The following is a 22,907-nucleotide window of genomic DNA, read 5'->3' as shown; positions in this document are numbered from 1 at the left end:
AAAACCCAACATTTGTCCCCAAGAAGCTTCTCAATGATGCTCGAGGAGGCGGTAGACTAAAGGTGTAGTAATAAACCCTAAAGCCTCTCCCGAGGTCAAAGGTCAACTAATCTTCGTGGTTGTAGACATAGGTTGTGTCAGATTTCCTTCCTTTCTCACTCCATAGCGCGTTCGCCATCTTGTAGTGCTGTCCCCATCTACAATTCTAAAATCCAGTGGCCTAGGAATTTCCCAGAAGTCTCTGCGAAAAACCAATGTGCATCGGTGCTCACTATATTGGCAAATATAGACCACAATGCATTGCGTCGGAACAGTTTTTACCCAAAAAGATGTATTTATATGAATTTTTTAATAAACCATCAAAGTTTTTATCTTCAGAAGACAGTGGACTCATAAATAATCGTTGCAAAACGCCCATAATAATTAGATTTTAACTTTGTGAAATCGATGACGTCATATCTGCCGAATTGCTTTTAAAATCCAGGGCACCACATAGTAGCACTGTATAGTTTCATAGTAGGTAGGGAGTTCGGACGACCGCTCTCAAGAGGTCAATCCGGTCACATGCGGGAAATTTCTACAAAGATCGCTCAAAAACAGCTTTTTTTGTCCGTAAATTGTGCAAAATACAAATAAAAAAATTGCCAAATTTCCACCAAGCTCTGACCATCCCATAATAAAACTACCTTTGTACCTGCAGGTGAGTCTTTTAAGTGTGGTGGGGGTCAGAATTTCATTCAAGCTGCAGGTAGAGAGAAGAATCGTCAAAACGGTTTTAGTCCAGGACTGCTGCAGGAAATAACGATGGGCCTTCCAAAATAAAAGCTTCCTCAATTGTTCCTGCAGATGGCCAATCACAGTGGCTACGTCCAGGTGGACTGGAAGAAGGTGGAGAAGGATGTGAACAAAGCAAAAAAGCACCTTAAGAAGAAGGCAAACAAAGCCGCCCCTGAAATCAACACATTCATAGAGGAGGTAAAGGTATCTGTGACGACGCTTTGCTCTTTTCTTTTCTTTCCTTTAACTCGACCGCCTCAGTGGTTCTTACATCTCGGTTTGTGTCCTAAAAAAGGCCTCCCTGCATGTGGTTTCTTTGTCCGTGACTCACCGGCGCCCTCTAGTGCTGCAAACGCGAACTGGCCTTAGGTGTTGAGGTTCTGAATCCGGCTTTTGTCCCGGCAGGCCACAGATTTCATAAAGAGGAACATCATCGTGTCCAGCGGGTTTGTCGGTGGTTTCTTCCTGGGTCTGGCCTCCTAAAGCGTCTGCGAACCTCATCCATCAACTGCCGCCCCCGCATCTCTTTGATCCATCCCTCCGCGAGGGGAACGCTGGACAGTAAGCCCCGCCCCCCCCCGCTTCAGGCCGGAGCCGTTTGCAGGCGGGCGGGAACCTCAGTGCGTCGTCGCTGCTGTAAGTGTTACGCTGGAACCGAACCGGATTCCCTTTTCAGTCACTTTTGATCAAAGATGTGAATAAGTAAATGAAGGCGGAGCTTCTTCTTCTTCTGATGGTCACACAGGCGTGTTTTCCTTTTAGCCTTTAGGGGCTAAACGTTAAAAGAGATGTGAGAAAACCTCCCAAACCGCTGCACACCCATTATGCTTTTAAACACTACTGGTTGTGACTTATCGGTCGTTGTGCGTTTTGTCGTCTTTGTGAGGAACAACAAAACAAGTCATGACTTTAATTATCCAGACAAGACTGTTCTGGCTTTTTTTCTTCCTTCATGGTGCAATAGTCTGATGGATTTCTATTTTATTTCAACATTTATGATGTTTCCGTTTTCTATTTCTTGCGTTTCTATTTATATTATTTTGATAACCTGTATTTGTTTGCTTTTTTGTAAATAAAGTTGCTGGAGTTCACGACAAACTAACAAAAGTTTTGATTTTCTGAAGGATTTTCTGATGAAAACAGGAGCTGGACTGAAGCGGTTTGTTGTTTAAATCAAACATAAAAACACAAACAAGTTTGTTACAAATGTTTATGAATGTCATGTATTAATTGTATTACATTTTTATTTTAACAAACATGAGCACTTTCTTTTAAAACTGTTTTCTTTTATTTTTAAAAGTTTTTCCCATCTGCAGTTAATCGTATCAATTTTAATTCCTTTTAGTTACTCATTTTTTATTATGTTTTGGTTAATTGTAGAATTTAAGTTGTAATATTTGTTGCGTGATTTCAGCTTTAAAACATTTGAAGAGTAAAAATTGACATAAACCTTGAGAGTGTTAACACAACATAATTAATTATAATGATTCTTAGTTATTCTTGTGCAGCCCTTACATTTGGTGTACCACAGGGTTTAGTTCTAGATACCCTTTAATTTTCATATATTTTTAATAAGGGGGGGGTAAATTTTTAATGTTTTTCTCAACACAGAAACTGAAGAATAATGATTTCACCCTGAATATACGTCCACTTGATCTTTTTTTTTTTTTTTTATTTGATGTTTTAAATGATCACTACTGTTTAATGTCTGGCTCCCAATTTTAGAGGATAAATGGACATAAATGTCCTTGTTAAAGTTTCTCATAGCTACTAACATTTAATAATAGTTCTGTCTAAAGTTGGTCCTTTAAAACATTCATTCATAAAAGTGGGATTTTAATCTGAAAACCCTTAAATCTGCAGGTGCCTGAATTAAAATACCACCGTTTTCTGCCTTTATTGATAACTTTAAAAGAAGGTACACACAGATAGTACATAGTGAAAACGTTTAACTGAAATCCGACCTGATGACCTGTTTACTGGATAAACTAGACACACGTGTTTATGTTGCCATTTCTGCTAAAGTGGATTTTAAAATAAAAGCAGTTAAAACAGTTTGCTTTAAAGCAACGACATATTTTAAAAATGACAGAAAGAAAATCTTGATTTCTGCTGGTTTGGTGTCGACAAACCCTCAGATGGGCATTTTGAGGAGGGCGCACTCCGTCAGCAGAGTCAGGGTGGCGATCACGTGTCGACTGTTGGACATCTGCGGCAGAAACAGACGTATGTTAGCGTTGGCGGGACGGTGCGCGACCGTGGGCGGCGATACAAGCGGTACCTTGATCCTGCCGGAGCTCTTGGCCGAGCCCACAGCCGTGGAGACCTGCTGGAGGGTCCCGGCCGACAGGTCCAGCCGGAAGTGGCGGTAAAAGTGGCTCTTCAGCGCCTGCAGGAACCCGGTCACCTCCTCCAGGTCGATGGAAGCCGCATCCTCCGCTACCGCAGCCGTAGGCCCCTTCCTCACGCTGTTCCACAGGTCCCACGCGTCCTGATGGTCCACCGTGTACGTTATCTGCAGCGGCGGCGCCGCGGGAATCGTCCACAGCATCCTGAGGTGCTGGATGTGGGACTGGGAGTGGCAGTCGGTCCATAACGCCGCGAACCACTGCAAGCTGGTGTGGTTGATCTCTAGAGAGCCGAAGCAGCAGTCAAAGGTCTTTTGGAACCAGGATTTGACCACACGGGACAGATATTCAGGCCCCCTGCTGCCAAAAAGAGGCAGACAGGTGAAGTCTTTGGGAAGGGAGCGCAGGTACTCTGGGCTGCCGTGGACGCAGGTGAGCCAGCCGCTCCACACGGACCTCTGAGGCTCATCCTGCCGTGCAAACATCGGCTTGGAGTGGATCTGATTTGGGAAAAGGATGGAGATTTAGCCTTTAAACGGGGGGGGGATCCACCCGGATGCTGTAAAACATAGATACCTGTATGAGGACCGTTTCAGCGTCATCCTCTGACTCTGTTAACCCCTGAACCACAGACAAGGAGACCCTGTAGCTGTTGTGCAGTTCGCTGACCTCCACCGCCAAACCCTGCTGCTTCTCCGCCACAATAAAAGCCGCCAGCTGCCTGGAGTAGCTCCTCAGCTGCGTGTGTCTGAACTGGTAGAGGGGAGTAACGTACGACAGCTGCCACTCCGCCTTCACCAACAAGGCCAGATGCTCCGGGTTCACTTTGTCCTTCCACAGAAAAGGTGAGAGTTACCTCAGAAAAACCAAAGTCAGAGTCTGCCCATCACCTGCTGAAACTCACGGCGACATTCTGCGGCTTTGCAGCTCGCCTGCTGGCGTTGAGCCTGCGCGCCGTCAGCGCCGGCGTGAGGCCGAGCCTGGAGGCGGTGCCAAGGCAGCTGCGGTACGACTGTCTGTAGCTCCGCGTTTTGCTCCTCCGCTGGACCACAGCGCCGTTGTGAGGCGTCCTCATCCCACTGAGAAGCAAGCGGAAAGGTGGTCTCCAATTAACACAAAGGTCAGTGAACGCACCGGCTGTAAAGATAAATGCTGGATCTGCTGCGTCAAAAGGTAAATATGATCAAAATAAGAGGAGCTGCACTTCGAATTAAAAGCCTTTTCTTCACGTGATTCTGTAATCTGTAATTCTGTAATCACCTGTTTATTAAAAATAAATGAATACAGGACTTTTTATTGTAAGCTCAGCTCAAAATGTATAGAAATTAGATTATGTTTTGGGCTAGGAGGAAAAGAACATTCAGTTAATAAAGTGCTAAACTGAATGAACATGTTTTATACAATAAAATGGATTGTTTTATTTATTTTTTACAAAAAAAGTAAAGTAAATGTAGGTTAGAGAGTCTGACTGATGTCAGATGATTTTTATACATTTTTTTGCAGCTTTTAAGTTTGCTAATTTTCAAATATTTCTAATATAAAGCGCACGATTTAAACTAAAGCCATTTAGGCTTTTACTATATTTTTAATGGAAACTAGCTTAATGTAATGAAAGAAACGTTTAAGACAAACACACACACAGGGGGTTTTTGAGCACAAACGTAATAAATTGACAGTTATTTAGTCTGTGACTCCACCGAAGCACGAGGATCAAGAAACTCGATCCAATGTTTTTTTTTCGGTCCCGTTTCGCCAAAAACGCTGTTTAAATCTGGCACTTCTGCTGCAAAACGTGTGTTTATAATCTTACCTTTCGCTCAAAGGATCCATTCCAGGCGACCAGAGAGTTTAAATATCAAAGAAAAAACAAAAACAAAAAAGCACAGACACAAAGCGGAAGTGGATTTGAACATCGCGCTCACCAGTGAGTCTGCGCGCTCAGACGCAGCCAATCACGTCCGCCCAAAACAGGAAGCGGTCTGCCCAAAACAGGAAGCGATGCTTATTTTCAAAATAAAACCGACAACTTCGCGTCTAAGAAATTTACAAATTTCTATTTTCTTGTATTATCTGGATTTTTATTTAAATCAGTATTTTAACTGAAAGTACACGTGCTATGAGATGATTTGAATACATCTGGCATGTTAGTTTTTTCTTCTTGTTTTAGAGAAACAAAGTGTGGATTTTTTGTATTGTTATAATACTCGCTTCATTTGTTTGTTTACTTTTTGTTCTCCGGTGATTGTGCTCTACTGTATTACTTATTAATTTTAACATCATTTACGTTATTAAAATATATATAAATTCAATATATAATTTTTTAAATAAAAACTAAACGGATTTTTTTCTATAAAGACAATTATAAAAATATAAAAAGGATAGACAAGAGTAAGAGTATTTTGCAGCCACTAAATTCAGGTACATATTGTTTTTATCTTTTTAAATCTCAGTTGGTTCTTCAAACCACCTTAATTTGTCAAATAAATTTCTGTCTTATTTTGAAAAGTAATTATGAAGGTGATGCACATATTGAGTACATATACGAAAATCATATGTGTTTGAATACTATACCTGTGTTAAATGATGGGATGGCGTGTTAAAGATTGCTTGATAAAATTAAACCATCCTCTGTAAATAAATGTTATAGAAGAATCAGTCTTTACAATCTGTCAATGAAATAGCTTGAGTGCTCCTCTCTACGTTACCATGGAAACAGTGTTCTCTCTCTGTAAACCTTCATATAGCCATCTTAACCATGCTTATGACTTCCTTTGTTAACATGATCATGTCTTTTGCTCAAAATGATCATCTATTATCTTTATGTCTGAGCATATGTTAGTTCACCATCACATCTTTTTTTTTTTTTTTTTTTTTTGCAAAGAGGAGAAATATTTAATGCACATAGGGGATGGGGGGGCTCAATGTATGGGAGTGTGATGACCACATCAACAGCCAATGAGATGATCAGAAAGAGTCAGGGAGCTTCAACCAATAGAAGAAACCTGGAAATGTAGAGAAAAAAGAGGGGGATGCAGCACCATGGAAACTGCAGAGGCTCCCATCCTTTCTGAGAACAGCGCCCTCTGGTGGCCAGAAATGTCCTTTCGTCAAACGTTTAAAGTAAATATATATTTAGGTCATTCAGTGTCTTCAAATGCCTTTAAACTTGTTTATTCGCAAAAATGTCGTAATATGAATTAAGACTATGATCTTGAATAAATAAAAAGATTAATACTAAGATTACTGATTATTTTTCTAATCAAACATTAACAAGGCATCAACCCCTGCTGTCGCCTCTAGGGGGCATCACTGGCCCATCTCCTTATCCTACCACACCTCAGGTGTAGTCACCTGCATCCCTGCACCTGCAGAAAAACTCTCACGAGCTGCGTTTCAATCCCAACATAAGAAATAAATCATAGAAATACATATTTTTTAAAATTCCATATGGGGGCGAATTCATTCATTGATTAGTGTAACCCCCCCCCCAACGAAGAATTCCTCATGGTGCTGAGGGATGTGCACCCCCCCCCGGTGATATTTTTTTTTGGGGGGGGGGGGGGGGATCTCAGAAGAACCACCATAAATGTCTCCTTTTCCATTTTTCTTGGATCCACAGCTCCATCAGTCCGCGCGGCAGCTCGCGCGTGAGCACAGATCCATCACTGCAGAAAGATGTCACCGGCAGAGGAATAGAATGACATTTCAGAGCGATGGAGGGGGCAGAAGAAGGGGGGGGGGGGGCTGACGTAAGGTGATGAGGTTCGGGCTGCTCCACGCCTGCGCGGCACTGACTGGACTCAGCCGTTTGGGGAGATTAGTGGGAACCTACGCCTGGAGCGAACCCCCCTCCGAACGCCATCTTGGCTCGAGACGCTGCTAGCAGAGGAGCCAGGGTCCACTCTCCTCCGGCCATTTCAGCTCCACCGACCAGCTGCCCGGAGCGCAGATAGAGGGAGGAGCCTGGCGTTTCTGGAAGTCGGGGAGGCAGCCAGTCCAAACCAGCCCCGCGTCCGAACCCGAACTGGAGCGACGGGTGCAGAATTTTCTGTACTGTAAACCCGACGGGAATTTTTTTTTTTAAATCGGGAAATGAACGAGTCCCGGTTGGGAAGCTAAATCATTCCGCATCCCGGATACCCCCCCATGTTTTTGTTTTAATCTCTCCCCTCCTGGCTCGGCTGTCGGTGGGGATAAGCCCTCCGTGATCCGCTCGGTGTGCGGATCCGGTTTTTCCGTTGCTAGCTAGCCGTTTTCCAGTCCCGTTAGTTAGCTTGCGGTGAAGGGAGCATCTCCGTCGGGGCGGGAAGCGTCCGTGGATGCTGCCGAGGGACTCCGGCGCCGGCCCACGTCCAGCAGCGAGTCCCAAAACCCGGGGCATGCGAGGAGGAGCGTGGGAAACTCCACGCCCCGGGGTCTGCTCTGGGGCCGCCGTGTAGTTTAGTTAGCTAGCTGGCTAGCCAGCCGACCGGGAGAGAGTCTCGGGAGAAGGTGGGGCAGCGGCTGCCAGCTAACGTGGCTAGCCGACTAGTCGAGCCCGCTTGGTTTTTCCCCATCTGACATTTGAATTTCTCGTGGCGTGGCGCTTTGGTGACCACATTTTCCCCGCCGAACGGGCTGTCGGTGATCGCGTGGGTGGGATTTCTGCTGGAGAGCATCCTCCTCGCCCACCTGGATGACCATGGCGGACGACGACGTGCTGTTCGAGGATGTGTACGAGCTGTGCGAGGTGATTGGCAAGTAAGTACCCCGGGAGGGGGGAGGAGGAGGGGGGATGCAGCAGATGGGGCAACACCTGAGTGATTCCAGGTGGGGCAAACAGGTCACCCCCACCCCCGTAAATACACAGACAGAGAAGCCGCTTTGGCCTCATTGCTGCTGCAGCTTCATCATCATCCACCTTCCCGCAGAGCTTTTTTATACTGCCATGTCTTAAGAAAGTTAAAGCTCCTGCTGAACATAAACTGTTTTCCTACAGAAAGAAGGAACTATTACAAATTCTGCAGCCTGAATGAGATAAGATCAGAGAATCTCTGGTGGGACTTTGTGGTTTGGGAGATTTGTTGATGCGACTCTGGAGGATGTTGATCCGCATTTCTGTTCTGGTCTCTGGATCCCTCTCTTTTTTATTTTTTTAGAACATTAGAAGTTAATGCAGCATCCTGAAGTTCTCTTTCCATGAAAGATAAGTCAAAGCGGAGTGTCTTACAGGTGACATCATGTGTAATTTACTGTTGCATGTATTTATAACTAAAAAAATGCAAGTTTGCATTTTTTTTTTTTTTACAAACAAACCTAATCTCTTTGCCCATCTTCATTGTTTTGGAGCTTTTTTGGGGGGTTTTGTTTAGCAGCTTTAGGAATGTCTACACACTTAAGTGGTGCAGGATTCAAATATGTTTTTGTTTTGGTGTTTTTCACGTTTTGGTGTATGATGGAGGACATTTGGAGGAAGCTTAACATTGCATTTCTGAGTATTTCTGTTTACTGTGAATCAGGAGCAGATGAAAAAAAGCTAGCGGAAGAGCATGTCAACAGATAAATGATGGGAAATGGGAAAGACTTTACTTAAACTACAAGTCAGAAGTGAATTTCTAATGAATTTCTGCAGCTCTGCAGAAACTAAGTCCTAGATAAAGACACAGATTTCGATTAAAACATCATAATCATAATTTAAAGACCACTGGGAACACTTTGAAAATAGACCAAATGATGATGGGATTATTTGGGACTTTAAAAGAACAAAAGCCTGACTTTTGATTTATTTTTCAAATGAGGATATTTTGGAAGAATAAACAAGACTATACAGCAGTTTTATGTGAGGCTGACCCAACCCCTTTCAATAGAGAGGTGAGCAGGTTGGTGTAGTTCTGTTACCTGGATCAGGTGTTTCTGCCAATTGGAACCAGTTTATCAGCAGCTGATGTGGCAGATCCAGAGGTCCTGGGTCGGACGGACCTGGCTCGTTTGGGTCAGATAACTAAACGTCGGGAAGTTGGACGAGCCGGCCTGGGGACGTTGGACAAGCCGGCGTGGGGACGTTGGACGAGCCGGCCTGGGGATGTTGAGCGAGCCGGCCTGGGGACGTTGGACAAGCCGGCGTGGGGACGTTGGACAAGCCGGCGTGGGGACGTTGGACAAGCCAGCGTGGGGACGTTTGAAGAGCCGGCCTAGGGATGTTGAGCAAGCCGGCCTGGGGACGTTGGACAAGCCAGCGTGGGGACGTTGGACGAGCCGGCCTGGGGACGTTGGACGAGCCGGCGTGGGAACGTTAGACGAGCCGGCGTGGGGACGTTGGGCGAGCCGGCCTGGGGACGTTGGACGAGCCGGCGTGGGAACGTTAGACGAGCCGGCGTGGGGACGTTGGACAAGCCAGCGTGGGGACGTTTGAAGAGCCGGCCTAGGGATGTTGAGCAAGCCGGCCTGGGGACGTTGGACAAGCCAGCGTGGGGACGTTGGACGAGCCGGCCTGGGGACGTTGGACGAGCCGGCGTGGGAACGTTAGACGAGCCGGCGTGGGGACGTTGGGCGAGCCGGCCTGGGGACGTTGGACGAGCCGGCGTGGGGACGTTGGGCAAGCCGGCGTGGGGACGTTGGACGAGCCGGCGTGGGGACGTTGGACGAGCCGGCCTGTGGACGTCGGACGAGCCGGCCTGGGGACGTTGGACGAGCCGGCCTGGGGACGTCGGACGAGCCGGCGTGGGAACGTCGGACGAGCCGGCCTGGGGACGTCGGACGAGCCGGCGTGGGGACGTTGGACGAGCCGGCCTAGGGACGTTGGACGAGCCGGCGTGGGAACGTTAGACGAGCCGGCGTGGGGACGTTGGACAAGCCAGCGTGGGGACGTTGGACGAGCCGGCCTGGGGACGTTGGACGAGCCGGCGTGGGAACGTTAGACGAGCCGGCGTGGGGACGTTGGACAAGCCAGCGTGGGGACGTTTGAAGAGCCGGCCTAGGGATGTTGAGCAAGCCGGCCTGGGGACGTTGGACAAGCCAGCGTGGGGACGTTGGAAGAGCCGGCCTGGGGACGTTGGACGAGCCGGCCTGGGGACGTTGGACGTGCTGGCCTGGGGACCTTGGACGAGCCAGCGTGGGGACGTTTGAAGAGCCGGCCTAGGGATGTTGAGCAAGCCGGCGTGGGGACGTTGGACGGGCCGGCCTGGGGACGTTGGACGAGCCGGCCTGGGGACGTTGGACGAGCCGGCCTGGGGACGTTGGACGAGCCGGCGTGGGGACGTTGGACGAGCCGGCGTGGGGACGTTGGACGAGCCGACCTGGGGATGTTGTGCGAGCCGACGTGGGGACCTTAGACGAGCCGGCCTGGGGACCTTGGAGGAGCCGGCGTGGGGACCTTGGACGGGCCTGCGTGGGGACCTTGGACGAGCCGGGACGTGGCACTCCAGGGATCCATAGACGTCTCGTATTTGTTTCATCAGCAGAAAGGCTCGGAGGACGCTGGCTTCGTCCTTCCAGAGCTGCACATGTTTTGTTCATCAAGCTCCATTTGGAACAGTCGGATCAGGACGGTTTGTTGTGTATGTTTTTTGTGTTTTTGTGGGTTGTGGTCGCTGCTCTTTTCTCCGGCCCGCAGTGCTCATTATTTCTCCTGGATGTTCAGCTCCGTCTGGACTCCAGTGATGTGTCCTCTGGCGCTTCCTGATCAACGACATTTCCATCCGCATGTTTTCATGTTTACTTTGGAGCGACTCTTCTCCCGGCCTGTAAAAGCTGAAGGTCTATCAGTTATCAATAAATCTTTTACGATGTTCTGTTTTTTCTAAATAAATGTCACATCCTGATGTTGTTACATCATCTCTGTTGGATTTTCAGCTTCTTACCTGGAAATAAACTTGATTTTTTTGCGCTGCTGTTCATCGGGTTCTCATGGCGGCTTTGCTGCTACTTTCAAAAGAAGTTGTGTTTGGTAACCCGATGAGACACTGAAGTATTTGTGGTCAATTCTTTCTGAACAATTCTTCAACCACATTTTCCTAGGTTTTCACACCACGGTTCTTTGAAACGACAGCCTTTGTGTGGCTGCTTTGTGACTCATAGCAAATCTCTTGAAATCATTCTGACGTATGTGGGAGCCGTGTGACATTTTGCACCAAGAAATCCCCCAACATGCTCTGGGAGATCCGTGCCGCACGTCGACGCACGTCTGCTCTGACAGCAGAACCTGATGTTTAGCGGGTTCTGCTGGTAACAATGCTGCATCTTTTTATTTAAAGTAAAGAAAGGATCCATTCCTGGAGCATCACAAGCCAGACACTGATAATAATAATAATAATAATAATTAAAGGTAATTTAAAAAAATGTGAGAAAAATCTTTTTAAATGAATGTAAAGGGACTTTATTTTGAAAAACATTTAAAAGCACTTCCCCTTTGACCCTTTTTAATCCACAAAAAGGTTATTCTTCTTGGTCTTTAATGCTCTTTTTCAAAGAAACTTTGTATCGGCAGCTCGACCGCCAACAAACTGAGAACAGAAATCTATGAATCTGTAATCCAAACACCTCCGTCTGTTGGAAACCCGCTTCCCTTGAGCCTGGCTGGCTCCAGCTTTGAACCTCCCGGTGCAGCGTAAATGCTGCTTTCAGCTTCCAGAACCCAGCGGATCAATACTTGTGAATGGACAGAGTGATGACGCAGCACTTTCTCCTCACTCGGAGCCCAGACTCTTCTGGGAGGCTTAAATAATACCGGATCAGCCTCTGGCCTCCGGAGAGGATCTGTTATCCTAAGAACCGTCTGCAGCCCCAATGCAAAGTGTTTCGTTAATATTTCACCAGGTTTTCCTCTGATTTCACAGAGAAACATATTCTTTGATAGAGATGAGATGAAGACGGCGTCCAGTCGTTTTTGACGTTAAGCCACTGTCCTTTATTCTTGTTATCTTTGTTATTTGTTTTCTGCCTTTTTTGCCCAAAAATCTGACTTACAGAAACGGATTCACAGCTGAAGATCCGTGTTAGCTTCAGGTTTAAAGACCACAATGGTGTTTTGGTTGTTTTTAACATGTCATTGGAGACATAAATAAAGAAATTTGTTGAGTTCTTCACTCAAAATGTCGTGAATCAGGACATTTTTCGCCATTTTTGTCACACCTGTAATGTTCAGTTGGGAGAGCCTGATGACAGGTAGACGATGAGAAGGGGGCAGGGTTGGTCCGTGCCAATAGTCCCGCCCACAACTCGGAGGTGAATTTCTAATGAACCCCTGCCGCTCTGCAGAAACTATGTCCTAGAAAACGACAGACATTTACAACAGACCCAAAGAGGATCAGAGTGGGACTTTAGGTTTTCTAAACGGTATTTCTTCACATTTCATTTCGGAAAATAAAACTGTTGAATCATTCATGTTGGTGGTTCTAACTGATGGTTCTGTGAAGCCACATTCCTAATAGCTGTAAAGTTTCACACGTTTGTTTTGTCACTCCGGAGTTTCTGCTGTTTCAGCAACTAGTAACTAAACTGGTATTCGACTCCAGCGTTGGTTTCTTCTGAGCGTCTCCTGCATTTTGAACTCTGCTTTACTTTGAAAACAAAAGCGCTGCAGCGCGGTTCACTGCCGTGTGAATGCGGTCGCACTAAAGGAGGTCATAGTAATCCCCACACTCCTTCCTAACCTGAAGACTATATAGTGTGGGGCTGTCCTGGGCCTCGGATTGTAACATGATTCGGACTAACTACTTGTGTTTTTTTAACGCTGTATATGACGTCACCCATTGGCTGAAGTGAAAACCAAATAAACACAAACAATCTACACGATTACTTTTGAATCCTTTGTGTTCTGATGATGAAAACTTGGATGATGTCGAAAAATTAAATTTAGATTTATTGGTCTACATCTATGGAGCATCGATGTATACTGATTTTGATGAGACTTCTGGGAAATTTCCAGGGCAGTAGATTTGGGAATTGTAGATCCGGACACCCCGACTAAATGGTGAACGGACTGTTTAGAACTCTAAATAGTGAATAGTGAAGGAATTTGGACCCAGCCATATAATTAGGCAGACAGCGCAGGATTGTTAGGACCAGCCCATTCTTTTTTTTCCAATACTGCTGTAACTGCTGGGCATTTCCAGGAGGTTTGATCCCTCCCGTCCATTGACTGTATGTGAGAACTGGAGTGAGTGAGTGTGATGTCACCCATAGAAAATGCCTGACATCTGGCTCCAACCAAACAATGTCTATTCAGTCACCATTTGTTTTGCGATACTACAACCTCCATGTTGGAGCCCGACATCATCGGTAAGCAGCAATTGGTCCGAGTCTGCCTGAGTTAACGTTTCTATGGTAACCACATTCACCAATCAGAAGAGAGCTTGCTGGACTAAAGAATCTGTCAGATGTTTTGAACGTTGGATGTGGGGGCCAGCAGGCTCCTTTAATCAGCTCTCTAATCGATTGATTCGGCTTAATGAGAAAAGCTGGGATTCATTAAAAACAGCAGCTTCAGGCCGCGCTCTGGAATCGACTCTCCATGAATCTTCATTCAGCTGGCAGCCGAGAAAACTGATGAGTTTGCTGCACGAAATGTGGCAGCTTCATTCAAGCTAACCTCATTTCTTAACGGCCCTAATGATTTACCAACACGGGGAGCCGGTGCCAGACAGTTAGGGCCCCCCCCCGCAGTTCCCTGTTTAACCGCAAACACAGCTGCTGTACTCATGAAGGCCACAGGGCAAAGGTCGCATCAGGTCACCAACAGGGTTCCTGTAGACCCGTGACGGCGGGACGCTCACGCTGCTGCTGTTTGTTTGAGTTTGATGATGGTGGAAGCAGATGTGAGGAGTCTCCATCATTCCAGGAATGCTTCAGTTCAAGAAAAGACGTTTTACCAACGGCCTTCTCCGTTTCTGCTGACTCATGATATTTAAAATAACACAGTGATGTTCAGAAGATGCTTCGTTCTTTTGGTTCTTGCAGCACCGGTCCAAAGTCAGCATGCTTTTATTTTAGACTTGGTTTTCTAAACATTTCTGTCTTTCACTCATTTTTTGGAACTTTATCACTTAGCACAGTGGAGAACTCAATGTAGGTACATTTATTTGCATTTTATTGAGGGAAACAAGTATTTGAACCCTCTCGCTGGAAAGACCCGGTACTGTTTGACAAAACTCATACTGGCAGCACAGAGGTTTCTTTTAGTTGAACAGGTTTCTGTACATATCAGGAAGAATTTAGGTCCAAATGACCTCTAAATCGATACGATTTGGTGTTTGTCGCTTGGTAGTTCTGAACTTCAGCTCTCTCAATCGGTTTTCTATAAGATGGAGGTCCCAGAGACGGACTGGACCGCTCCATGACCTTGATCTGCTTCCTCAGTCATTCCTTGGTCGCCCTGGCTGTATAATTTGGGTCACTATCCTGTTGGAAGACCCACCCACCATTGACGGTACATGGCTCCGCCCATCCTCCCATCCACACGGTGAAGTAGCCGTGTGCACATACACCCCACACCATAATGCTTCCACCTCCATGCTTGACAGTGGGGATCGGCAGCATTTCTTTTCCTCCAAACGCCACGGGTTGAGTTGATCCCGAAGAGCTCCATGTTGGCCTCATCTGACCACAGCACCTTCTCCCAGTCCCTCTCTGAGTCATGATGGTGTTCGTTGGCAGATCTGGTTTGGAACCTCAGACCTAAAGGTGGATTGATGGCCACCAACAGTTGTCATGGTAACCCCCAGCTTCTTGCTGATGGTTTTTTAGCCCATCCCGGTCTCGTGCAGGTCTACAATCTTCTTCCTTACATCCACGGAAAGCTTTTCAGTCTTTCCCACGTTGGAGAGTTTGGAATCTGACTGATTCTGTGGACAGGTGTCTTTTCTACAGGTCGTTTGTTCAAACAGGTGTGTCTTTGATTCAGGTGACACGTTGATTAGGCCTATAAAGTGGTCGGTGTGAACCAGAACTCTTAGTGGCTAATAGGGGATCAAATACTTGTTTTCTTCCCTGTAAATTGTTGTGCATGAGAGGTTTGAAAGGTTTTGTTGAGCTGTGGAAGTCAATAACCCGCATGTGATCCAGAAAGTTCTACCCAGCCTTTAAACTGAAACAGGCATCAATGTGTTGATGCCTGTTTCCCTGCTGAATGTGTTTGTCAGCGGCAGATGTGTCTCTGTGAAACCAGCCTGGAAACCCAACGTTTCCTTTGCATCTCTGTTGTGTTCTGCAGGAAGACGCAGTATCGGATCGCAGAGACCAAACTCTGTCATCTGTTAACAACAGAACATTTGAAAAATGTTCCGATAAAGCTTTATTAAACGTTTACTACCTTCACACGGCCCTCAGCACGTCTACGTAAACACACGTTTTGGACTTCCGTGGTCAAAACCCGACGTACAAAACGATCGGCCATTGAGCACGCATTGAAAGTTGAACCAAGTTGAACTTTCAGAGACTCCGACTCCATAGTGACGTTTGGCTGATGCCCCTTTTTAATTCACAGAGGTACCAACTGTTTGGAGGAGAAAGGAATAATTGCTGCTCGTGTCCGACTGGAATTCTAGGACACCAAGTCTTTAGTGTATCGGAATAGAGCTGTGAAAGAAAAAGCCTGGAGCAAGATTCCCCAGATTTACACAGCCATGACTTTTCACACCCAGGCTCTTCCAACTGTAGGTGGCGGACACGCGCTAGTAAACAGTAGAAAGAGAGAACAAGCCCCTCCCTGCTTGTCCAGTGTGAACAACGTGGACTATCCTATAAATGCCCGTCAAATACGGCGTGATGGTGGCTTCAGAGTTTATCAGAGAAGATGTAACGGGTAACGTGTTTCCTCTGTAGCTTCCTTCTTCTTCTTCTTCTTCTTAAATTAATCAGCAGTTTTGTGAAGATGTTCCAGTTTGCTTCATCTGGTGTGAAAGTCGTGAATCATCCTTTTTTCCTGTTATGAATAATTTCATTATTACCAGAAAGCCGTGTACTTCGGAATGCCACTGCATTTACCAAAACGATGAGAAGCACCTTCTGTGGGCAGAAGTGATGCTTCTGAGAGCGTGAAGCGCTAAACCACGGGTGGCGAACAAGTTTGACACCAAGAGCCAGATTATTTCACTGTGAGAGTCAAAGAGCCACACCACGCACTGACCTGCCAAGACGCACACACACAAACACGCAATTAAAGTCGTATTATTTCCCATAACACACTCCTTTCCCTACAATACAACAGCAAGTATTACACTTGTGTTTATTTCAAGGAAAGTGTCCACCCTCAATACACACATCAAATGCAGCTCAGCCAGAGTTAACACAGCGAGTACCCTAGAGGTCAGATACCCCCTACACACACACACACACACACACACTCTCTATCTCAGTGTTTTTCAACCAGTGTGCCGCGGCACACTAGTGTGCCGTGGGAGATGGTCAAGTGTGCCGTGGGAAATTGCCCTCATTTTCCATCTCCAGGATTTCAGTTCTTTGTTCATCCCTACAGGCTGTGATAAAACACTAAGAAATTGGGAATATGAAAGATCGTAAAATACTTTTTTCTTTGTGTTATTTGATTCTATTAAAGATATTTTGATAAGGATGACGGTACCGCGATTTAGCCGCAGATTCAGCTGTGTTAGGAAAAGTTCCGCCCCTTTAACTGTCTCCACCAATCATTCTTGGGATCTTAATCAAATGTCATCAGTCTGACCAATCAGAAGTGGTTAAAGTTTTCACTTCCTTGTTCTGAATTCTGCTGATAAAGTCTCTCAGTTCCAACAAAAATACCAGCTAAAGCTCGTCTTTAGCTGTGTAGCTTTCCACAGAATCCGGTGTCGGACCGTGGAACAAGTGAACAAAACAATGAAGCTCAGAGACGCTAGTCTCTCTGCGTTCGGCGGATTATTAAACTACATCTCCCATGATGCATTTGATTAAAGTGACAGTGCGAGCGTCTGGGCGCAAGACTATCTCCTCTTAAGGTCGTGAAACCACAACGATCACAAATCAAACAGTTCTTAAATTTTTTAACTTAACTTTTATTACATCTTAAAAAAACAGCTGCAGCTACCAGCTTTATCTGCCACAATTATCACAAAAATGCATGTGAGATTGTAGAGGGACTGTAGAATCAATACAGACCGAGTTTCTCCTTTTTCTTTTTTTTTTTTTTTTTGAATGCCGGTGTGCCGCGGGATTTTTGTCAAGGTTGAAGTGTGCCGTGGCTCAAAAAGGTTGAAAAACACTGCTCTATCTCACTCTTTTCTCTGCCTCTCTCTCTGACACACACAACTACTCAGTGACGTGTGTTGAGGTTGATGGCTGGTTGAAGTCAGATTTACGATGATAAAAACTGAACATTTCACTATTCAACCAACAGTATTTAACTGGTCATTCTTTGTATCTCAACATTCCTCTTTCAATGACACTTACACCAACAAATACACAAACATCTGGACAGAGCATCCTTCTTGTGTGTGAATAATTCATATTCACAATAAACACATTAAATACATTACATTTTGACCTTCAGTAAAAATGTTTTACTTTTCTAACTTTTCTTTTTTGTTTAAAAATCTATTGATTGACTTTTGCATGAAAAACTGATAATTGATTAAATATTCACACCAGCATTCTCAGTCAGGTGTGTTTTCCAAGCTACTCTCATATTTTCTTACCTTGTTGCAGTGATGGATGATGATCTCAGTGGGATTTCTCTTGTTTCTAGTAATCCTCTGCAGGTCAGGTTTATTTTCAGTCGTAGCCTCTCTGATCGGTTCCTTTACGTGGGTGTCGGTCAGAACGGACCGATGTCTTGATTTCACGTGTTTCAAGGTAATAAACATGGACTGGCAGACATATATAGAGGAGAACGTCAGCAGCTCTTTGACACACTGGGATTTCTCTGTTCTCCAAAACGTAACAGGGCCTTCTTTCAGAAAGATTTCAGCTCCATCATCTCCGGTTCTCCCGCTGCCTCATCAGCGGGACGAGCGGGGATCTCAGGCAGTCAGTCTCTGAGAAAAGTGATCTGCGGTCGTTTCTGCTGCAGGTCCTCAAACCGCAAAGTAAAGTTTCTGTCCAGCAGCAGCGTCACGTTCTGCTCTGTATTCATTTTGATTGCAGCTTTCTGCTGTGAGCTCCACAAAGAAGGAAACAGGATCGCTGTTTTGAATGTGCACTTTGAAAAGCTTCAACTTGTTCATAAAGGAGACAATTTGTGTCAGATGATCAGGAAGTGTCTAGAATTTTCCCCGGGATACGTTTTGTTCTTTTCTGACATGAACTATTTTGCTGCTTCCAAAAGCTCATAATAATAAACATTGTGACGCCATTCTGTTCAGTAAAAAAGGAGGAATCTTCCCGTTTTTCCAGAAACGTCCTGTGTTTATCTTTATACTCTGAATTTCGTCATTTTGACCATGAGGGTAATGGTCAATACTGAGTTATATCGCGATATAAGTCATTGGTAACGGTCTGCACACACATCAAATGTTTTGTTATGTTTTCCGGCATTGGGATGTAAATCGCGCAAATGATTGGCGCTCACGTATGTGTCGGGAGCAGCATCAAACACACACACTGCCAAATTACTTTTATTATTATTTATTTTTAATACCCTCTGATGGTTTGAGTGTGGTTTAAGAGGGAAAAAACCATGAAATGAGGCCCAGTATATAGAAAATATGATGAGACGCAAAAAGCCGCATGCCTATTGGCCGAGAGCCACGTGTTCGCCACCCCTGAGCTAGACCTTCTGGTTTTTTTCTGTTTCTGCAGAAAATCTGAAAGCACGCATTTTCATCCGTGCAGGTGCTCCGTAGCCGGGACTCGGAGGCCGCACGCCGCCTTAACCCCAGCCTTTTCCCCGTCAGCCTCCCGCTCACACATGTTCTCCTCTTCTGCCTTGCAGGGGGCCCTTCAGCGTGGTGAGACGCTGCATCAACAGGGACACCGGCCAGCAGTTTGCGGTGAAGATCGTGGACGTGGCCAGCTTCACCTCCAGCCCCGGCCTCAGCACAGAAGGTGAGGAGCCGCCTCATCCATCGCATCTTTAAAGGAGGAGAGAAGGCGTTCTGTGCGCCAGGGTGTGGTCCTCGCAGGCTTTTGGTGTGCTCACACAGCAAGGCGTGTGTGTGTCTGTGGAGGTGTGTGTTTTGGAGACGGCGTTGGCATTCGCCCGCTGCCATCTGCGATGCTCCGCTCGGATTTGTCCGGCTGCCAAAGGCGAGGGAGTAATCGACGGGAAGTGAAACGGAAAAAATGAGTTTTTAGAAAAGACAAAGCGTGAGGTCAGGGTTTTGTGTAACCCGTGAACTGACGACATGAGCGGATCTTTCTGCAAGAAACCGACCTTTTCATCATTTCTAGTAAATCGTTCAGTTTGCTCTGAATCTTTCTGAAGCAAAGTCTCCGGTTGGACACTTTCATGAATTATCGTCGCCACACACTCAGATGATTCCAGATGTTACAGGAGAGCCGAAGCTTCGTGAAGTTTTTCCTGCAGTTTTCATCTTAAATGCTGTTCAGTTTAGTGCAAATCAAAGCAGAAATGGATCCACTGTTAAAGTTGGATCCAGTCCGTCTCTGCGGACACTGAGAGGCTTTGTTGCGTCCGGAGAAACGGCGACGGCGGACAAACGGGGCAAAAAGGGGGCTCTGTGGCGTTGCATAACGACGCCGCCCTGTCAGGACACACAGATCCCTGCAGACGAGCTTTTATGGTCCGAGGAACTCCGCCAGAGGACAAAGAGCTCCACGCCGCTTTGATCTGCTCTCCGTGGTTCTTTAGCGGCGTTGTGTTCAGTTTTGAAGCCTCAGTTCGAGCAGAAACACAGACTTTGACTCATAAACATCTTTCTGGATGACGATTTATGATAATTCAGTGACAGGAAGTGACCTCGCTGATCCTCCATCTGATGAAGGCTCCTCTGTTCTCTGCTCCCAAACATGGAAAGTGAGAGGCACTGACGAGTTTCCTTTTTTCTGCGCTTTGACCCAGATCTGAAGCGGGAGGCCAGCATCTGCCACATGCTGAAACACCCCCACATCGTGGAGCTGCTGGAGACCTACAGCTCTGACGGCATGCTCTACATGGTCTTCGAGTTGTAAGCCTCACAGAGGAAGTGCAGCCGCGCCCAGGTTAGGCCGCTCTGTAACCTCTGACCTCTGTCTCCTCAGCATGGACGGCGCAGACCTGTGCTTTGAGATCGTGAAGCGAGCCGACGCCGGGTTCGTCTACAGCGAAGCCGTGGCCAGGTAGGTCACACTCAGCGGTGGAACGCCAAAGCTTTGCGGCGTGGGCGCCACAGACGCCAACTCCCCACCTCTGCTTTGTCTCTGTGCAGTCACTACATGCGGCAGATTCTGGAGGCGCTCAGGTATTGCCATGACAACAACGTGATTCATCGCGATGTAAAGGTGAGGGCTTTCCTCTCTGTCACACCGAGACGTTTCTGTGACTAAACCTGTCACCTCCCAAACATCAGCGCGCGTGCAAAACGGCGTTCCACCAGCTCGCGTCAGGACTCCTCAGGGTCATGATTAATGACCCCCCCCCCCTTGAACCCGCATCAGATCCGTTTCAGTCTGCAGCAGCTGTTCGTTCTGTTAAAGCGACGGAGGCGGAGCTTGTGGTCTGGAGAAGACGCCGTGGAAGCGTTTAAATTTGATTCAGACAAAAACCAAAGCCTTCCAAATCCTTCAGAAAACATTTAATGACACTTTCCTGCGAGTTCAAACACTTCCTATCAAAGATTTTATTTTTAGTCAAATTAATCCTTGTAAAGGTTCAGCAAAGGTCCGTAGTTGTACAGAACCGCCGCAGGAGTCCGTCCAGTGACCGTCAGCGTCCCGCAGGCGGCAACATCATCACCCCCGCGTGGCGGAGGGTGGCGTTCATTGCACAGATGCTGGTTCTGGGCGTGGCACATGGCGTGTTGGGGGCGGTGGCCTGCAGAGATACCGCCACCGAGGGCCGCCTGAACTCCATGGTGGAGCTGTGGTCCAGCTTGGCTCCGGCGTCGCAGCAGAGCCAGCCGCAGAGGCGGGGCCCGAGCGCCCGGACCGCCGTCTTACGCACCGAGCCCGACAACAGGAAGTACATGACGGGGTCCAGACAGCTGTTGAAGGCGGACAGCAGCAGCATCAGCTCGTTGGTGCGGTCCATCAGCTTCTGGTAGTCGCAGGGCAGAGGGTCCCCGCTGAGCTGGGAGTGGATGTAGACGGGGCGGAAGGCGTGGTACGGCCCGAAGCAGACGGTGAACAGGAAGAGGACAAAAAAGGACTTTTTGGCCGTCCGTGCGTACTTATGAGCGTTCGGGAGGTCCGGCCTGTCCCGCGAAACCTGCAGCAACCGCCCAGAGATCTTGCTGTAGGAGATGATGAGCATGGCGAACACGACCCAGAACAGGAAGACCGCCGCGGCGTTGATGCAGATGATGCCTTTAGGGTTTCTTCTGTAGTGGAAGCATTTGTCCACATCCTTGTTCTCCGCTGTGGCGACCATGACGATGAAAAGGAGGAAAGAGATGCCCCACAGAGAGCCGCACACCCCCCAGCTCCACATCTGGGTGCCCCCGCACAGCGTCCCGCCACAGCCCCGCCTCGCTCTGCGTTTCCCCCGCAGCCTCAGGAAGCGGTCCAGGCTTATGAAGCCCAGCAGCAGGATGCTGATGTACATGTTGACGTAGAAGGCATTCCCCACCAGCTTGCAGGCCAGAGAGCCCAGGACCCATTTGTCTCCTCGGGCGTGGTAGGACACCCTGAAGGGGAGGCACGCCAGCAGCACCAGGTCGGCCACGGCGCAGTTGATGAGGAAGACTCGCACGGAGTTCCGCTTGGAGTCCACGAAGAGGAAGACCCACAGAGCGAACAGGTTACACACCAGGCCGAACACGAAGCACAAGGAGTAGACGACCGCCAGCAGCTGGCGGAGGGAGGCGATCTCCATCTGACACGGCGGCGCGGTAGGAGAGGCGGAGGAGTTGAAAGACGGGGAGGAGACGGAGGAGAACGGCGGCGTGGAGGAGTAAGGAGATGGAAAGTTTGTAGCCCCCATCGTCTCCCTGAGCTCTGCAGAAGATCCACAGAAAGACGCACTGAGAAGCAGTTTTCTCCACTGCCGCAGATGTCTGCAGGAATCCTCACTCACCGCCAACGGAGACGCCGCTAAAGCGCCGCCGACACGAGAAGTGGGTTCAGACGCTCGTCCTCCGACCACATCTTTGCTCCTTCAGTCCGCTCTGAACAGGAACGCCGCTTCTGCGCGTTTTGCTGACTGCTCGTCTTCTGCTTCTAGTTCTTCTGCCCCCCCCCCCCTTGCCTCGCCCCCTTTCACAACAAAAGACAGGAAGTGGGGCGGCAGCAGATATGAACTCTGATCGCAGAGTTGTGATCTGCAGCCGAGCGTCCCGCTCCGTGACGTTACCGCGTCTGCACGAGGAGAAGGCTCCAGCGGGACGAAACGCTGGCGATCCGTTTTCCAGCTGGCCTCATCAGTTTTTGGTTCTTTGACGCTCTGCACCTGACCTACATTTGAGCCTCGGCAGCAAAGGCGTTCGCGTCACACAAGCCGCTGACTCAATTCTGTATTCACAGCCACAGGGTTATTTAACGCTGAGGTTAAGCGTGCCTGTCACCGTAAAGCTGCAGTTTCACTAATCACCCAAATGTCAGAGCGTGCAGCTTTTGCAGAGAAAAGTGGAAACCACACAGCAGGGTTTCAGTGTTTTTCAACTTTAGGTTTTTATGCTCCACATCCTGACAGGGAAGGATTGTCTGTTCCAGCAGGTAGATCTGAGAAAGACCCCCTTTGACCTCCCTCTGCTCTCCTCT

The 22,907-nt window shown here is 47.5% G+C and overlaps 4 protein-coding genes across 18 annotated transcripts in view; 2 read left to right on the top strand and 2 right to left on the bottom strand.

Moving 5' to 3' along the window:
* The window catches only part of LOC101173532 (FUN14 domain-containing protein 1), a 78,841-nt gene extending 76,808 nt beyond the window's left edge, over nt 1-2,033 (top strand). For 4 of the 6 annotated variants that reach the window (XM_020708964.2, XM_023965817.1, XM_020708983.2 and 1 more), the window contains 2 exons: nt 847-981; nt 1,183-2,033. In XM_020708964.2, coding sequence (XP_020564623.1) covers nt 847-981; nt 1,183-1,260 — 213 coding nt within the window. In that variant the 3' untranslated portion in view covers nt 1,261-2,033. The remainder of the gene's footprint in view (nt 1-846; nt 982-1,182) is intronic. The other 2 variants (XM_023965823.1, XM_004066595.4) reach the window with 2 other exon arrangements.
* A 612-nt stretch (nt 2,034-2,645) lies between these two features.
* cenpl (centromere protein L) lies at nt 2,646-5,359 on the bottom strand. Its single transcript, XM_004066594.4, has 5 exons — nt 4,936-5,359; nt 4,030-4,204; nt 3,702-3,956; nt 3,059-3,625; nt 2,646-2,986 (listed from the first exon to the last, which is right to left on the bottom strand). The coding sequence occupies exons 1-5, from the start codon at nt 4,953-4,955 to the stop codon at nt 2,912-2,914; spliced, it is 1,092 nt and encodes a 363-aa protein (XP_004066642.1). The 5' UTR covers nt 4,956-5,359; the 3' UTR covers nt 2,646-2,911.
* Nucleotides 5,360-6,890: 1,531 nt separating this feature from the next.
* LOC101172563 (peripheral plasma membrane protein CASK) overlaps nt 6,891-22,907 on the top strand; it is a 41,448-nt gene continuing 25,431 nt past the window's right edge. For 7 of the 10 annotated variants that reach the window (XM_004066590.4, XM_011485011.3, XM_004066591.4 and 4 more), the window contains exons 1-5: nt 6,892-7,865; nt 18,985-19,097; nt 20,074-20,179; nt 20,253-20,330; nt 20,420-20,492. In XM_004066590.4, the coding sequence (XP_004066638.1) occupies nt 7,801-7,865; nt 18,985-19,097; nt 20,074-20,179; nt 20,253-20,330; nt 20,420-20,492 (435 nt within the window). In that variant the 5' untranslated portion in view covers nt 6,892-7,800. Of the gene's footprint in view, nt 7,866-18,984; nt 19,098-20,073; nt 20,180-20,252; nt 20,331-20,419; nt 20,493-22,907 lie in introns of all 10 variants that reach the window. The other 3 variants (XM_020708951.2, XM_020708941.2, XM_020708927.2) reach the window with 1 other exon arrangement.
* On the bottom strand, nt 20,770-22,905 carry LOC105355883 (probable G-protein coupled receptor 34). The gene is made up of 2 exons (XM_011484978.3): nt 22,225-22,905; nt 20,770-22,145 (listed from the first exon to the last, which is right to left on the bottom strand). Exon 2 carries the CDS (start codon nt 22,129-22,131, stop codon nt 20,917-20,919), a length of 1,215 nt encoding a protein of 404 aa, XP_011483280.1. The 5' UTR covers nt 22,132-22,145; nt 22,225-22,905; the 3' UTR covers nt 20,770-20,916.

Source organism: Oryzias latipes, chromosome 2 (assembly GCF_002234675.1).
Source record: "Oryzias latipes chromosome 2, ASM223467v1".
NCBI lineage: Eukaryota > Metazoa > Chordata > Actinopteri > Beloniformes > Adrianichthyidae > Oryzias > Oryzias latipes.
This window is presented reverse-complemented; position numbering and strand designations above follow the sequence as displayed.

Coding starts and splice junctions, on each gene's coding strand:
- cenpl (XM_004066594.4), bottom strand. CDS start 4,955: ATGGATCCTTTGAGCGAAAG. Junction 4,205..4,935: donor ATGGATCCTTTGAGCGAAAG/GTAAGATTATAA, acceptor CTTGCTTCTCAG/TGGGATGAGGACGCCTCACA. Junction 3,957..4,029: donor CAAAGCCGCAGAATGTCGCC/GTGAGTTTCAGC, acceptor TTTCTGTGGAAG/GACAAAGTGAACCCGGAGCA.
- LOC105355883 (XM_011484978.3), bottom strand. CDS start 22,131: ATGGGGGCTACAAACTTTCCATCTCCTTACTCCTCCACGCCGCCGTTC.